Raw genomic sequence first — 18999 nt, 5'->3', positions numbered from 1 at the left:
CAATTCCAAGAATAAATGACTCTTGTGGGTCAGTTCTTTTTAGTGGATAAAAACCATACAGCTTACAACTTTGAAGTTGTACTTAAGGCTTGCGAGATGTAATAAAGGCTAAATAAATGATGTGAGAGTAAATTAGGACCGAATAGACATTTAAATGCATTATTAAAATTGTTGCCATTTTGGCATTGCATTCTTTATAGCCTATATATTTCTTCCTCATAAGTACTGAGAGGAATCTTTAATAGAACTGTTTTAAGAAATTTCTTTATGATTCCCATCTGTGATATCAATGTGCTTTTTTTCTAAGGGAACCATGCTCAACAATCTGTGAGTTCTTAGTTTTTACATTAGCCAGTGACTATGATTTCTCTGCCCTCATAATTTCAGACCACTGACACGAAGGCCTGATTATAATCATCAGGCCAAATCATCCCACACATCCTTCATTATTGTGAATCTCTTCTCAGAGCAAGGAATCTTCCTTACACTGCCTTTTTTCCCCCCTCTGCTGTGACTGGTCTTCATCTCTTATATCATCTCACAGTGTTGCTGAGGAGGACGGAGTGAGAAAGTGTTGAGTCAGGACAAGTGATTTGTCATATTTAGCAGCAGAGATGGAGAGGCTGGCACTCTGTGAAGAATGTGGAGAGCCTTATAAATCTCTGGGGTTTCCAGCTGAGCTGATCAGGGGCTGACAGGATTTTCTATGACTGAGTTTTCCAAGCATCCGAGGAACAATAAAAGGGGAGAAGCATTAAAGAAGTTATGGAGAGAGCTGGTTTCTGTGAGTAAGCACTTAAGAGAAATGGCTACTGACAGCTTTCAGATCTCACCAAGGGCATAGTTTTGGGTTTGAAAGTTTATGCAGACATATTGCAGAGGTGCTCTTAGATTATACCAGAGTTGAATTGTTTATTTTAATTTCTTATTCCTTTGGCCTTTTTTCTTTTAAGCAAATTTATGATTCTATAATATTTTATTTACTTAAAAGTCTTGACATTTGGTAGGAAAGTGTGGCTGTGTATATTTATATATAACTAATTATTTAAATAAAACTAAACTTAGGCCTATTTAATGTGCATTAAAACCATAAATCATAATATATAACTAGAATTTAAATAAGTAAGAAAAGTAAATTAAAGTTAGATTTACTTAAAATAAATCATAATGTATCACTCTATTTTAGTTCTCAAATTTAACTTCTCATATATATATATATATATATATATATATATATATATATATATATATATATATATATATATATATATATATATATATATATATATATATATATATATATATTATTCAATGTTCATTTTTAATATTTTTCAGTACTAGCATGCTTTATTTACATATGGAATATTATTATTTTTAATCACACTGCAGTTGTTTTATGCTCTTTAATAATTAAGCATCTGCAAACTTTCCTGCATTGCTCAAAATAGTTAAAATTAATTCCTTATGATATAATTACCACCCTATCCTGCCAAGAACAAACAGAAAAACAAACACTTGATGCTTAGCATATTTAGATGCTGTGTACTTGCTGCAGCTAACTTTATCTCCTGCCTCATTGATAGCTCTCATCCAGCCAGATGGATGTTTTCATCAATGAGCACACAGTAAATAGCACAATTAACTGTAATGCATGTGAGGAAGCACAGCCTATTTGTGAGCCTGAGCATCTTTTAGATTAGTCTAGACTAAAGTATATTTAGTCCCACATGATTAAACCTCTAAGACCTCAAAGAACTGGATCATCTTGAAGCGACTGTAATATTTGCTCGCTTTAGCTGAGATGATGGCAAAGTGAGTCAGTGTGTTTTTGAACAGACTGGGGGTTATTGTTCATTGTCTTCTATAAGATTCAGGAAACTCTTGTGTCGTAAATACATTGATAAGAATGGTGGGGGATCTCCTGTTGCCATAGCGCCCAGTAGCAGTGTGGATGCCTTAAGCTTGACACAAAGACAGAGAGAGATGGGAAAAACTCAGTTTCACAGTCAGTTACACAATTTACGCATATGCTGGCTTGGCTCTATACTTTTATCTGTTAATAGAAGCTGTGAAACTGAGCAAGGAAGTTGTTCACTGGTCATGACCTTTCTCCTGGAGTGAAAGACTTTGAAAAGTTTCAAACAATGTGATTTTGACAGGTAGGATGTGCGTCTGGATCAACAACCTTGTTGGTCCTGCAACATTCTGAGTAAGCCAGTCAGAATTTAGGGTTTGAGAGCTGGAGTTGTGGCTTGAGCAATGTTTTCATCAACATAGTATTTACTTCTGATTTTAGGAATGGGTAATGGATACAATTAAGGTTTGGCCAGTCTTTCCAGGCCATCAAAGGATGTTGATCCAGGAACATTTCTAGCTATGCTAAATCACATTGAAGACCTTGTGAAATCAAAACTCTTTGTTGATTTTTTTTTTTTTTTTTTGTGGCTTTTAGTTCAATTCTGTTAGTAGTGAGACCATCTAAATGCTAGTGTCCTCCTAAATGTTGACTACATTATCTTGTCCAGTTCGATGCTTTAGAGCAGTGATTCTATGCTTTTTGACCCAGAGGCCCTCTATTGTCCAACACAATTTTCTATGCCCCTCATAAGATATTTCCTTTGAAAACAAGTTACAGTTTCAAAATTACAGTAGAAATATCAAATACCATACTGGGACTGTTAATTTTCAATTTATTAAATACAATTCATGTTTGACTCTAAGGGTGCTTTCACACTTGGTTTGCTTGCCTGGTACGAACCCGAGTTTGATTGTTCCCCCCTCCCCCTGCCCCCGCAGGACTGCGTTCATATTGAGTTATTTGGGTCCGAACCGCGGTTTGTTTGTGTCATCAAGCCAGCAGCTGTTTATCCCATTGCTTAGTAACGGTGGCGCACGAGAAGGCGGCAAATGCATAACATTGCTCTTTGCACGTTTAGATATTTACGTTTTTGAACTGTTTGTTTTGTACACAAACCCTCTTTAAACAAACTCACTTACGTCTGTCTTACGAATGTACTGCAAATGATCTGAAGAACACTGAAGGCGAACAGAAATGAGATATACAGCTCTCTGTTTGCACTTTGCAGCGCGTCAGTCACGCTTGTCAGGAAAGTGAGTGAAACACACACACAAACACACACACATTTTTATCAAATAATGCATCATTAATAGCAAATTTCTTCCGCAATTTGGTACGATTGCATTCACATCAGCACAGAACTATACCAGAGTTCACATGAACCATACCCCAGACCACCCTTTTTAAGTGGACTCGGGTACGGTTCGTGGATGTGCACCCGAGTTCAGAAGACAGCGTTCACATCATCCAAATGAACCGAACTCTGACGTCAATCGAACCCGGGTGCGCACCAAAAGTGCTAGTGTGAAAGCACCCTAAAAGAGCTAAAAACTTCAATTTTTTTAATTAAGTAATGTCAAAGCATAAAACAAAGGCCATTAAATTGTATTTAATGCCATACCTCTTCTTTGCTTCTGCTTTTTGTATTTGTACTGAGAGAGAACAAGAGGGAAATATATACTTGAGGCTAATGATGGTTTGGAGAAGCCTGTGCTTATCTTGTCATGAGCAAAATTGTTTCTGTGTGAGAGTGGGAGAGAGGCATCATTACAACCCAGTGTCCAGTCCATCGAGCCCTCCATTTATCTTTCATGTTCCCTATTCTCTGCTTTTATCTCCCTGTCATCTTATTCTACCTCCAAAAATTCTTTTATGACCTCCTCAACTCTTTCTCTCTCTCTAAAGGGTGTTGCGTCTTCCTCTCATGTTAATGCTGTCTGGGTTTGAAGAGTCCATTATTTGCTCCCTGTAGTCCACGGCGGAGGCCTTCAGATAGCTGGCAATTGAATAACGGTGCTCTTAAACCCCACACAAACACGGCTGGATCTGCCTCTGCCAATTACCAGCATACGTTTCAGAGAAGACAACATGGAATATAAACAAATGGGAGAGATATTCACATCTTTTATTGGATTGGACCCCCCCACCCCACCCCACATTAATTCATTTTTGTGGCTATGGTTGGGTTTTCCTCTTAGCCCCTGGGCATAGGGATGAACCTCTCCAAAATGTCAATATACAAGCGTGCAAGCTTGTCTGATCGATTGTGCTTACTTGGCCTTGCACAAACCTTCGGGTTTAATTGGCATGAATGTGAAACCTGCTTTCCGTTGCAATTTAAACTAGTTTCACCGGGGCTATTTTTAAGGAAGACAACCATAAAACACTCTCAGTCACTCTGTACCTGTGTTTATCGAATGACTTGAGTGTTTGTTATTGTTTCTGACACTTGGACGAGTGCAGTCCCATTTGTGCATTCCAAACATAACAAACTGGAACAAAAAAGAACTGTGGGACCTTGTAAGGAATTTAGAGATTCTAGTTGTGATTCTGTGACTTTTAGTAATATTGAAGAAGAAACATTTCGGTAGTAAAAAAGCAATTTCTTTGCCAAATTGCAATAAAAGTATACTGGTTTTCATTTACTAAAAAGAACAGGCACCTATGAATAATTTGTTCAAGAATCAATTGAAATACACTGGTCACAATGTATGTATCTAATGCACTAAAAAAGAACAGTATCATGAGAATAATTCATTTGGGAATCAAACTACCCTTGTGCTGTATGTATCCGCTAAAACAAAAGACTCATTGTTCAAAAATCAGTTACTGATCTACACTGATCTTGACGAATGGTTTTGATTCACTAAAAAGAGCCTGTTCATAAGAGTCATTTGTTCAGGAATCATACTACACTAGTCATGCTGTGTGGTTTTGATTCGCCAAAAAGAACTGAAAATAAATGGCTCATAAGAATCATTTGTTCAAAATCAATTCACTGATCATGCTGTTTGGTTCTGATAAACTAAAAAAGCGTAACGAGTAATTTGTTCAGGAATCATACTACATTGTTAATGTTGTATATTTTTGATTCACTTAACAGACCTGGGTCATAAGAGTAATTAATACTTATGGTCGTTTTGCATGGTTTGACTAAAAAACTGTTCATGAGAAACATTTATTTTAAAATCAGACTGTACTGTTTTTTTTTTTTTTGATGGATTTGCTGATCAACAACTTTGACTTTTTTGGTCTTTTTTTACTATGCACCTATTCATTACCTGCAGGTGTGCGATGATGATTGCTAATTGGTGTTTTATTAGTTTGCTTAAACAGACCGACTCATAACAGTAGTTTGTTCGTGAATCAGACTGCACTGGTCGCTGTGTTTTGTGCTGTAGGTTTAGAAATGGATCCATCCATCCATTCTTCAGTCATGAGAGAGTGAATCCAATGTGGCTTTACCAGCCTTACCAGCCCTTTCTGAGGAAGTCTGCTGTTTCCAGCTCACCTCCCCTTCCTTTCCATACCTCTCTCCGAGCATATCATGTTGAACACGCTTGGCTTGACACATAAGGATGTAATGTTTCCCTTCAGTGACCTCACACTCTTCAAGGATATTGACAACGTTTTTTCCACAATGTTCTTGAGCGAGACCACAAAAGAGCCAGTCGGGGGGAATGCAAGCCGTGACACGCTCTGAGGTAAAAGGCTTTATTGATTGTAAACCATTCTCATACAAGTGGAGCACATGAACTTAAGCAGGCCTGCATTACGTGGGGTTTGCCATGAACGCTCAAGGCCGATGCATGAATGATGGAGGAACCAAACCGGCTCACAATTAAAACAAAAAAAAATCTCACTTTCTGCTCTACTTTTCAGATGGTGTCTGAGATTTTATGGGTGTGTGAAGTGATTCAGCTTGTAGGAAGTAAACACCAGATATTGTGAGGCAAAAGAAAAGGTCAGCAGGGTCAAGGCTACATTTTTCTCCATCTCAGACTGCATTCGATAGCCGTATTTATTTGTGTGCCAGTGCTGCATTTTTAAGGCCTCCAGACGCACACACACACACACACACACACACACACACACACACACACACACACACACACACACACACATCATCGCCTATAGGGCTGTTTAATGGCCTCTAGGCTTTCACTCTTTAAGCATAATGGTTTCACACTCTGTTAATCCCTCTCTTCTCTTTTTCTTTGCCCATTCTCTCCTTCTCTGTCCTTCTGCACTTTATATTTTCACGAATCCAGGAAGCTTTCACCCATATTTACTCTCCACCCCGTGTTGTTTTTGTCTTGCCATCATTTCTGTCTTCCTCTGTCCCTTCCATTCTCTCTCTCTCTTTCGGTTTCTTTTTTGTCTGAGTGTGTTATTTTTCTGTCTCTGAATGGCTTTGGTTGCTCCATCAGTCTCTGCCTCTGTTATGACTAAATCTGTCCCTCGTTTCTCATCTCCTTAGCAACAGACTCAGTAAACATCAAACCTTATTCCATCCATCTTTCCTCCTTTTCATTTGCAGCACCCCACCCCTTCGATGGGTCTGATTCAAAAGAAAGGCCGGTACGGATCAATTCAAAACAACACACAAACATGCGCTCTCAAAGTGCTTATACACACACACATACACCCTTCAAATCTGATATGTTTTCAGAATGCTGCACGCACACACTCTTCAGAAATCCCTCTTTACAGTGTTTCCATAAACAGAGCGCTGCACAGACAGGCTGTCTGAGGTCTGATAAGGAGTCGTGAGAGCGGACACTGATGGGGAGTGAAAGAGAGGAGGAAGTTTTTCCATGTTCAGCTAAAACGACAATGAGCAGCCTCCACCCTGTCATAAATAAGCAACACTGAGATGGCAGAGAGAAAAACACAGTGATGTAGAGGCGTTTGCAATGAATGCATACCCTGCTGAAAGCTGTTAAGTGGCGTTCTTTGGGTGTTGGTTAAATTAGTTCACCTGAAAGTGAAAATTCTACCATTTACTTACTCTTATGTCATTCCAAAGGTGATTCTGATGAATTATACTGGTCTGTATGGCTGGAATGAATGGGTGACTGGAACTTTCAAGCTTTGGTACTTTGTAGCTTGTATTAGTCTGTACTAGATTTTTTGTTTTTTCATTTATTGATATGGAATATTTAATTGTACATGCTTATTCCCCCTATTTTTACATTTAGATAATTTTAACTTTGCTGTCATGTAATGTTCACTTAAAGTTAATCTTAAAAACGAATAATTTAATAACTCTAACCTTATGGATTTAATAAATTTAACCTTTAGCAAATTCCAAAATTTATATTTTTCATTTGTAATAATGTGATCCCCAAATTGACTTATAAAATGATAAATGATAAAATATAAATATTAGGTAAAAAATAAAATAAAACGCATATTAGAAATGTCTTTGCAACTAACTGAAATAAGTTTCAAGTTACTAAGTTATAAGGAGTACCAAACTTACTAAAACTGAAATGAAAATAAAGCTAAATAGATATTATAAACAAACAAACAAATTTATAAACTAATTAAAAAAAATACAATTAAAAACAGTATTCATGAAACTAAATTAAAAAGAAAAATGGAAAATGAAAAATAAAAGCTTCTAAATATTAAAGTAAGCACTAAACTAAATATATATTACACACTATAATAGTATATAAGTAACAAAATAGCACTGATTTTAGTTTTATGATTTTTTTTTTTATTTATTTAGACAAAATACAGTACATGAAACAATATATACTCTCTAGAATCCCTAATTTTGACTTCATTTCCTGTTCCTCATAGAAAGCATAGCTTCAGAAGACTTTATAATATAGTGCACAAATCCTATGGACCACTTTTATGATACTTATTTTTTGAAACTAGAAAGCCTCAATCCTTATTTATTGCAAATGCATGGACCAATATATTCTTTGAAAAATATAATCTTTTAAACCAGCTAATTAAATTTAGCCATGTAATAAACTTAAACAAAGTGGTTTGGAACATGAGTGTGAGTAAACAATGACAGGGTTTTCATTTTAAACTTTAAGAAGCCTTAAACATCAGCATACCATACCAGGGACAAGCATCCAGGCACAGCATATGCTAGTGTTTTCAGCAGGGTATGGATGCAAAATAGAAGAGAAAACTAACCTGACATGTGTGAGGAAATGAGACAAGAGGAAGGAAAGAAAGAGAACGAGATAGAAGCATAGTTGGACTGGATGGTAATGCTCCGGTCTGATTATTATGTCTGTCAACCAGGGTGAGGAATCAAACTCCTCTCTCTCTCTCTCTCTCATCACAGCCCTGTGCTTGGAGCGCAGCCTGCAACATGCAGATATTCACAACATGTGCATGTGCATCTCTGTGTGTGCTGCCACCTTGTATACTCAATAATTAGCGGGCTCAGAATGGGTTTGATTGGCATGCTCTATGAATGTTTCCCTTGCTATGCCATGAATCGCTGTGCACTGACAGAGAAAGAAACCTATGCACATGCATATACACACCTGTATAGCCCTTTGGATTGTGTGGGAAATTTATCTCACTAAATTAAGTGAGCAGGTGGCTGGTTTTGAGGAGAGAATTTGGGCAATAGGGGAGACAGGAGGGAAGGAAGTGAGAGAGGTGGGGGGGGAAGGAGGGGGTACAGACAAACAAGCCGCGAGAGAGAGTGAGAGAGAGAGAGAGGAAAGATGGACAAATGATGAACTGAATAAATATGTGTCCACAGATCAGTGTGTTGGCTGTAAAGTCTGCCTGAAGCAGCCCTAGCCCTGAGAAATGGAGATATTTGAGCATTCCCATACACATCAATATGCTGCATCTGGAATTTGAACAAGCTCTTTGCACACTAACTCACTCACTGACTGCTGTTTTATGAGGAAATCTGTTGAGGAAATGTCCATGCTAAATTTCAAGAAAAAATTTCCCCCAAATTAGAAGAAAAAAAACAGTGTTTGAATTGGGATGTTATTTTCATGACATATAAGCACATTTTCCTCCAAGTTCATATTGGTATAATGCATAAATATGTCTAGACAGAATGGCTGCGTACAGAATACTTTCAGAATATGTACTGGATTTGATGGATAAATTATCAACTGTTGTTGAAGTGCATTTTTTCATTATCCAGACTGAATGTTATGAATACATTCCCGAACATATCGGCATTGTATTTTGGCCTGTGGAACAACTTTATGGGTAATTTGCACTTGAAAAGAGGCGGCTCCTCAGCTACTGTGGCATTATGGGATAGCAAATTGTTCACTGTACGCACACTTAACAAACGCAGTAGAACGCAGTATCATCCAGACATTGTTCACAGAGTGTTTCATGAATTTTGCACATTTAGACATTCTGCTCATTTGACATGTTGATTTTAACGTGTAGTATGGAAGTATGCATTTTTAAATAAAAAAATCAGAATTAAATTCAAAACAACAATTGTACAACTGTATACTTATAGTTGCAATTTCACTGTTTAAATAATGTTTTTTTGCATTATTGTAGCTACTGGCATGTATGAAAGAGTTGAGAAAATGTGCATAATTGTCATGAAAATGTCAAAATTCTAAACATTTATTTAAAAAAAAGACTTAATTTTCTTTATTTAAAATATAGTAATCTTTTATTTTTTATTTGATTATGAGGTGAATATGAACCAGATGCTTCCTATTTTTAGTGAACGTTCTCTACGTCTAGAGCATGTGATGTATTAGTGTAGTAAAGTTAACGAGAGGCAACAAACTGAAACTTAATTCCCAGAGGAGTGATATTTATAAGATGCTCTGCTGAACCATATGCTATGAGGGGAGGTGTTTATTGTTTTTCTATGCATTTCTATTCGTATGAGCTCAGTAATGCCGCTCTACTGCAGCATGCATCATCCCTAAAGACGTTAATTTTGCATGACGAGCGTGACACACATACACTCATGCAGTCGTCTGTCTACCTCTCTTTCTCTGTTCTTATTCCTCCTAGTAAATCTTCCCTCCACTCTTGCATCCCTTTTATCCACCTTTTCCGACTTCTTCAAAATAATAATAATAATAAATAAAAAAGAAAACCCTGACAGCTTGTGATGAGCACGATTGAGATATTAGGATTCTGCGGGGGATTTTGGTTAGGTAATTCACAGCCCCATGGGAGTCTCAGGCAAGTAAAGCTTGTCAACCCAGGAAACTTTGTGATCTTTGCAAGTCCTCTTAGTCATTAGCCTGAACTTTTTCATTTTATTTACAACCGTGCAGTGGATTATCGCCTCCCTGTTTTTGCTTGGCTTGTTTTTATGGCAGGGAATGTGATGGATGGGATAGCTTTAATCTTTCAGTAGTCTTTTTCTCTCCTTTTAATGATGTAGAGTTGTTTCCATTTCGTCTGTTTACATAAATGATTTACAACGCATGAAGCCTTCAGCCGGGTGAGAGGTCGACCTCGCCACAGCCTGCTGTACTACTTCTGATTTGTTTATGATGATGTTTGGCCATTAAAAGCTCTTTTATTACAGCCCTCCACGTGAATTAAAACACAGGACCTTTGCCCGTCGACTCACTATATTCAGTATCTACACTGAAATGTTCGTAAATAGTCACCATCCATTGTAAGATATGCAAGAACACGCAATCAAGAGTTAATTCCAGGTTCTCAAATCTCAAATCAATTATTTTATATTGTAATAGTATTTCACAATGTTGGTGTTTTTACTGTATTTTTGATCAAATAGATGCAGCCTTGGTGATCATAAGAGACTAATTCAAAACTGGTGTAGTATGATTTGTCGGGGTATCAAAACCTAACCTGGGGTCAACCACAGCAGTATGCTCTATTTTGATTAACCAACCGTGCATATAAGTGAATAGAGCTCAGATGAAACCTGTGGTTTTAATGGTGAAAAACAATTCCACCATCTTGGAAAGGGGCCTGACCTAGAGAAAAGCCAGTTTCCCCAGCAGTTAGCTTAGACACAGTTTGTTCATTTAGCGCTTGTATATGTTCGCCAATGCTTTTAAAGTCTAGGGTTCTCCCTGTTTGCTGATACAGCACTAGCCTGATTCATCCCGTGTTTGTAGATTGCTGTATTTGTCTGGGTGTTTTTCATGTTTGCAGTGAGTGAAAAATAGCTCATGGTGTTTCTGCATGAGAAGACGTTGCTCTGCTGGTTCAACCTGACACCACACTCCATTAATTCAGAATCAGGATTACTGCTCCATGGGAAAAACGTGTGGAGCCAGGGCGTCTCTTTTCCCTGTCAGGAGTTATGAAAAGATGCTGTGTATCTTTATAATGTGACACGAGGTCTTTGACATGAATAGACCATAAAGTAGATCTTTAATTTCATCTTTCATCCACCATGCAGAAATCAAGCAGGAGTCACCGGGCTGCTTTAGAATGGCGTCAGGGCTTTGACTGTGTCTGGAAAACAACCTATTAAAACGGTTGTGGCAGAACAGGAGAGTGAATTGGACGTCATGCTATCCAGAAACAGAGGGCAGTAAATACTGAATGGCAGTCCAGACTGTGGCTGCCGGTCTCTGATATGGTTTTGGCTGGCTTGGCCCATTCCCCCTGGGGTCAGAGACGGAGGTTAACCGTTTCGGGTCATTGGAGCTGTATTTTAGGTTATGTTCAGGAAAGGAATCAGCCTCCTCTTTTCTCCGGGTTTTTCCGGTTTCACTGCTTTGAAAGTGTTCCAGGCATTTTTGGCCTCTTTCTACATATTCAACTTTCGTCTTCTGATACTACATCCAAATTGCTTTTTTCCCACCTTTCTGCTGTTTTTTTTCCCCCTCTTGCTCTCTCTGTACTTTGTCACCACCTTTTTTTTTAAAGAGATGGCTCAACCAAAATAAATTTTTCTTTATAAAAAAATAGAAATCTTAAAGATATAGTTCATATAAAAGTGAAAATTCTGTCATCATTTACTCACCATCATGTCGTTCCAGACCTGCATGACTCTTCTATGAACACATAAAAATAAGATATTTTTATCATTATTATTATTAGTTATTATCATATTAATAGTTAGTATTATTATTATTAAATATTTTTGTCCATACAGTTAAAGTCAGAGAGGTCTAAAACAGCCTTGGACTTGACTTTTATTTACACTTATTGATTTGAACTGTTTAGACAAAAATAGCTGAAATGCTGTTTAAATGCTATTTTGTATTTCATAGAAGAAAATCAGTTATACAAACTGGCAATGACATGAGGGTGAGTAAATGATTGACTGAATTTTCACTTTTGTTTGAATTATATCTTTAAGATTTCTCTACTTTTTATAAAGAAATTAGCCTGTTATTTTTATTTTTATTATGTTTCCTACTTATTCATCAGTTATGATTACTTTTAAAATCCATTTTAGCACTTTGAATTGCCATTGTGAAATGTACTATAAACAAGCCTGCTTTGCCTTTGGAAAAACAAATTGTCATCCAGGAGTTAATTTCACATAATAAATAATTTGTAATAAACTGCTTGTAAAATGATAGAAAAATGGCTGATTATTATAGAAAACTATATCCTGAGATGCCAAAAAAATTATGTTGCCTTAATAGTGGGTCAAACATGGTTTGCATCCAGGGGCCTTTATGGCAAATTTGATAACATGGGGTCACAAGTGTGGGTTTCATGAGAGGTCAAGGCCAGGCCATGAAGCAGTTTCCCATAGCAAATGTTCTCTTGCTGCTGCTTGCAACAGAATGTGCTCTCTGTAGAGTCTTTATATAAGACATTCTTTACCTTCATGTACACAGATTAAAGCGAATGTCAGATAGTGGTTTAATTTCTGTTCTCTGTGATCATTCAGGGCTGATAATGCATGCATTAATTCATGCCTTTATTACTGATCACTTCTCTCATTAAAGCCGTTCTCTAGTCTCATTATCAGTTTTTTATCTGGGACACACATAAATGAAGTTTGCTCTCAAATCCTTAGATGATTTATCGTGTTTAAATCCCTCAGGGTTCCGTAATGAAATCAGTGCTTTTCTTCCTTTACACAGAATACATATCTGAACATTTGTGCTTTTTAAAGGCAGAGAATAGGTCTTATAATAACCTTAATCATGCACAAAGCATTTGAATTTCAACCAGGTTTAACATCCTTGAAATTCTGAGTATGCAGCTTGACACTACCATGGGGGCTGCTTGCCAGATACTCATTCTACTCATGATCTCCAGCTTGGAGTTGCCACCTCCTTTGTTTTTGTTCTCTGGGCTCGATTGACCAATCATTCCTGAGATATTGACAGCAGATCAGAGTTAATTTAGCAGCCTGCACTACCAAGCTATTATTGTCACTTTCTCATGCCACGTAAAATATAAAAATGTCAGATTTTGTTTGTAGAAAACTGCTGAATGTCTTTGCAGCTCTTAACTGATGTGATACACAGTGTGGACAGTCAATCATTTAAATCAGATTCCAACTGGATATGCAGAATAATCGGATTTGAACTGACAGTTTGAAAAAGGCTTTATAGTTACTGACTCGTCATTCATTGGATAAGGTCTAAATAACCCACAAAACATTTGCCATAATTAAAAAAGTGGAATAGTGTATGTTATATCCTTGCTTGTATTTACTTCACCCCCTCTGCATCTGTTTACCTTGCTGTCCCCTGAAACTCTATAGCTTAGAGTTTCTAATTATGCTAATTAAATGCGTGAGGCCTCACACATACTCGTAAATGATTAATTGTAGCAAGACAATAGAATCACTGATACCAACTTATGGTAGCTTCTTCTAGTTTAAGCTATCCTGTTCCATCTGCCTTCATTCCCCATGTGGCCTCTTTTCATTTTCTCTCTTTTTCTTCCCCATCATGTAAGTCTATTGTTGGGCGTAATTTGCTGCATTGGGTATTAAACTATTTGCGTGTGGGGCGGCCTTGTTCATACTTCAATATTAGGAATTCTAGAAATGTCCTGGAAAGATAGTTAGCCCTGATAAAACGTCACAAGTCATTTCACTATAGAAACAGACCCACAATGGATGTAGTTGTGTGTGTACATGTACATGTGTGCGTTTTGGACAGCAAGGCCAAGCTTTGACAAATGAGAGCTGGCTGCTTTGCATTGTGTAACTCAACTGGCGCTTAGCCACAGGAAAATGAGAAGGGTTTTTTTGAATAAAGAAATCGAGGCTGTTGGATTTTAATACATGTACGTGCCATCTTAACGCTGCGGTGCTGAAAAGCTCAACTGACGCTGATTTGTTTATGTTTGCACTGTGACTGTAACCAACAGCATTTCCACTAAAGTTTCAAAGCAAATGTTCTCGGCTTGTTAACACTCAAGCGGAGAGATAGCGGAGTACTACTCATTCTTATATTGAGTTTCATGCTATTGAAACCATTGACCACTGTGGAAAATATATCAGAAACGCATGACAACACTGGCCTTGTAATTTCCCAGGTTCTTCAGCCGTTCTTTTGTACAAATACAATAGTTCATAGTACAGTTCATTTAAAAGGTATGAAAAGCTGGTTTTCCATTATTGAGCTTTTATGTTCTGTTGAGAATTGCTTTGGTCTGTTATGCTGTTCAATATTCTTGATCTGTTCCTTTGGCTTAATCAAAACCCAATATAAGTGTTGCTGTAGTTTTAAAGGGTTCACCCAAAAATAAAAATTCTCTCATTATTTGTTTAACCTCATGTCGTTTCAGTATGCATTTCTTTCTAACGCAGAACACAAAAGAAGATTTATTTTTGAAAGTCAATGTGACTTTTGTTGATGTTGTTTTGGACCCCACTGACTTTCCTTGTATGGACAAAACAGTGTAAACATTTTTTTAAATATATTCTCCTTTTGTTTGAAAGAAAAAGGAAAGTCAGTTTGGAATAGGGATGCAACTATACAGTTAGCCCATGGTTCAATACATACCTCGTTTTTTTTTTTTTCGGTTCGGTTTTGATGGCTTGGCACATCAGAGTTTTTTTTTGGAATTTAATGTGTTGTTATAAACAAATTAACATCAAAAAACTTCTGTACACTGGAAAAAGACATGTATAATCATATGTCTACTTAATTTCTTTTGAAAGAAGTATTATTTTTTACTATTTTTACCCAATATAGGATGGATTTGTCTTTATGGAGCACTATCAACATATGTAGCATTGTCTCATTCATACTGGAAGCCGGAGGGTGCTCAGGAAATCCACATATGCATCACAGAAGCAATAGAATTCATGACACTCCAGGAAATCCCTAATATGAACAAAGTCATCCAGCTATCACTGTAGCTGAATAAAAGATAGACATGTTTTGAATGATGAAACATGAAGACAATAAACACTTAACTGTGGCAATAGATAGGTTTTAGCCTAGGTTTTAGCCTTTATTACAGTATAGAATATATTTTCTGCCTCATTCTGTGATAAGAAGCCACATCACAACACATCACAAAAGAAAGTTATTTCAAACACTTGACTGATGTTGTGGAGTAAAAACAAGTTATGATGTCTTTTGTTGGACAACAGGTTTAGAAACGCTTCTCATTGCAAGTCATTACAGCGGAAGATGTTAAGCGAGTGTTGCTTTTTCAGATGCACAATATAAACAGGGAGGCATTTCCTCATCTCAGCGTGTGGACTCACAGAAATTATACTCAAAACTGAAAAACAATACACAAGCGCATATTGAACCATGGATGACGTACCGAACAGTTCAATATTATATTGAGAATTGTGGATTTGATTTGATGGCATTTTAATCCAATAAAATTTAATTTTTAATAGACTTAACTAACAAAATTCTTTTTTTTCCTTTTTTTTGAGCTATAAAAACTGTTTTGGTGTCTCTCAAACCAGTAAAAGATACACAACATCATACATGTATCATCTGTCCATTGAAATCCCTTTTTTCAGGTTGTACTATTACGTTAGACTATTACAGACAATACTATTGTGACAGTTCTCCAGAGCTTTTCTGTGCCTCTCTGAAGTGCAGAGGTAATTTTCCACATAGATTGCATTGCACTTTAATTTGAGTGACATTTGTATTTCCATCACATCTTCTCTCTTTCTGCCGCCTTTTTTTTTCTTCTTTTTTTCAAGAGGGCAGGAGTTCTGAAAAAATACAATAACTGTCTATTTTCAGGCATTCAATTTAAAAGTCCATCTCTACTTGTAGTAACTTTCTCAAGTGCACAGATATGCAGCCACACTCATAAGTTTTATGAAAAAAAAAAAAAATAATAATAAAAAACATAGTGATTATACTATAGCGCCATACACTAGATCATAGTGCTTGCTATGTAGTAATCCCATTCATAGGACATTATTATTTGAATGATAACTTAAAATTTTTTAAAGACTTTAAGCTTGTAGCTGTGAGCTACAAGGTTGTTAATCAATGCTATAAGCTTTTTTGAAGCCATCAGCCCACATTATTTCAACTTTTTATTTTTTTTTATTATTAAAAAATTATTTTTAACAGTGGTTTACATTATTTTTAACAATTCCTGGTGAAAAATAAAATTACCCATGATTCTCATATGATATCTCCACCTATCAGAGATTTGTGACATGCAAATCATACTAAAAGAATGCTTAGTGCCCACCCACTCCCATGAAACTGTAAATGGTGTTCATATATTGTTCATATATTTTTTCTAATTGCTGTATAATCAGCATCTTTAAATCATCAATCTTGTATGTATATACCATTTTAAATTAGATTGTCATTTGAATTGCTTCATGGCATTGTAGTTCTGTTCTTTATTAAAGCTGTCATGTGCAGAGTCCTGTACCTTTTTTCCCCACAATACTTTTTTGCTTCAAATTAAAGTTTGTGATGATTCACTGAAGCTGGTTGGTTTGGTTCATAGCTTATAACTCTTCCATGAAGACTTTTTTAAAAATCCCTGTGGTATATACTTGGTGTGTAGGGCATTACAAATGTTTATTTCAGTTAGGATGCTGCCTGTGGCAGTAGACAGCAGGGCAGCTCTCTAGGTTTTTAAACAGAGGTTCCCACTCACATGCGCTCCAGCCCCCTCCCCATTTCTGGCTTTCTGTGAAGGCCTTTTGTTAGTTGTCCAGGCAGTTCAGTCCTTGGTCCTGTGTCTTTGATGACCGTTCTGTGACACACCACACCAAATGGACCATTAGGGCTGACTGGCACAAATTCTATTGGTGGATGACTTAATTACTGATCTTAATCTCTGTGGTGATGATAGAGATGTTTTAGAGTCCATCAGAGTGCTAGTTTTATTCACTAAGTGAATGTAACCAGAAATGTGCATCTAGCTAGATCTTATGCCACCTCACCTGACTCTTTTTTTGCATGTTCCTGTCATAGTGCCGGAGCTCCACTACCATGACGACTGTGGCCAAAGCTTTCATCGGGCTCTTCTGGCTCCCGCGGTTGGTGTGTGCGGTCTTCCCTGAGGAACCTGGACCTCTGAACTTTATCCCCACTGAAGGTAACCATATCTCCATTTCACATGCAGTCATCAGGATCAGGGTTGGGCCCTGTCTACTCTCTCAGGCTCTCAGCTTTCACTTTCTAATGCAGAACAGGCATGTGATTGATCACTCATCAATAATATCGATTCCATGCATCCCAGCCTAACTCATGCATGTCTGTCTGGGGTTTATAAAGCTCAAGGTAGGAGGATAAAGAGACGAGGAGCTGCGGAAATCTCTAGGGAGAGTCTTATCACATATTAAAAGAGAGGAAAAGATAGAGAAAGAGAGTAATAAACGGGTGTAAAGTATTTGTGTAATTGTACCTCAATAACATTAAAATGTTGGATTTTGTTTGCAAAATTTCACTGACCAATGGTAAATGTGACTACAGGGGTTTTCAAACTTCAGAATTCCCTAAAAATCCTAAAAGATAAATGTAGGCTGCTATATATTTTCTTGTATGGATTTATTTGTTCATTTATTTATTCATATTTTTTTATTATTATCTTTTAAAAATGTTTTCATTTAATGTAATTTTTTTATTGAATTTTACTTTATTTTACATAGTTTTATTTTTTTATTGGATCCTTTTTCTTGCCTTGTTCCTTAATTGAGTTAATAATAATAATTTTATTAAAGAATATTTTTTTTGATGACTTTAACATTTAAAAAAAGAGACAGCTATATATTTTCATGAAGCATGAAAAGTGTAATCTGTAATTTCTTTATTAAATATGATTATTGTAATTATTATTAAAAGCATATTTGTTTATTTTTCATTCATTTACATTTTTGATTTTAATTAAATTTTCCCCGGTTTTGTAATTTAATTTTGCATTTAATTTAATTTATTTTATCCCTGCCTTCAGATACTTTCCTATTTCCACCAACAATTACATTAAAATATCAAACAACTATAAAACCAGATAGTTGAAATTGTGCATTATCACTGTCAGGTAACAGGTTTCAGTGACATTTCTCAGTACATTTTTACACCTCTGGTAACAACACAACTTGACTAGGCTGACAGATGATGAGAACAGACTTTATCTGTGAAAACCACTGAAGAGCAACTACAGGCAGCTGTCAACATTATCTCAAGTGTGACTCGTGAGTGATCGAACGCCTTTCGCCTTAACGGATCACCCACACCCAGAAGTGAAATGAAGAGATGATACAACCCTCTGTCAACTCTTTCCCTTTATCACTCACTACTTCATCTACTGCTTTTTCCCTCAGTGGTGAGAAGGTATCCTGTGTTTCTCGGACGACCCCATCACTCATCTCTCAGACAGGAGCCCTTACACATTCAGAGGATCCTGCAGGTCAATCGTACCCTTTACATCGGAGCCAGGTAGAGTGCGAAATAATGCGGATTACCATGTGTGTACCCTGTAATTAGCGTTAGATCAGCATCTGTAATTACCTGCACAGAGACATGTGTTTAAGTAAATTATGTGACATTCAAAAACAATCTCTTTTGAGATCAAGAGTCTGAATTTCTGCTTCTTGTAGATAGTAATTAAACAGCTTTCAAAGTCTTTTAAAGGATAATTCACCCAAAATATAAGGATTCTGTCATCATTTACTCAACTTCGTGTTGTTCCAAACTTGTATGGCTTGCTTTCTTCTGTGAAACATAGAAACAAACATAATTGAACATTTAAACATTTATTAATTTTTAATTAACATTTCAAATTTTAATTTACTCTTA

At 36.6% G+C, this 18999-nt stretch overlaps 1 protein-coding gene across 1 annotated transcript in view; it reads left to right on the top strand.

Moving 5' to 3' along the window:
• LOC109057732 (semaphorin-6B-like) overlaps positions 1-18999 on the top strand; it is a 110607-nt gene that overhangs the window by 43435 nt on the left and 48173 nt on the right. The window contains exons 2-3 of the mRNA XM_042763021.1: positions 17176-17299; positions 18525-18639. Coding sequence (XP_042618955.1) covers positions 17194-17299; positions 18525-18639 — 221 coding nt within the window. The 5' untranslated portion in view covers positions 17176-17193. The remainder of the gene's footprint in view (positions 1-17175; positions 17300-18524; positions 18640-18999) is intronic.

This window comes from Cyprinus carpio, chromosome A8 (assembly GCF_018340385.1).
Source record: "Cyprinus carpio isolate SPL01 chromosome A8, ASM1834038v1, whole genome shotgun sequence".
NCBI classification, from domain to species: Eukaryota; Metazoa; Chordata; class Actinopteri; order Cypriniformes; family Cyprinidae; genus Cyprinus; species Cyprinus carpio.
This window is presented reverse-complemented; position numbering and strand designations above follow the sequence as displayed.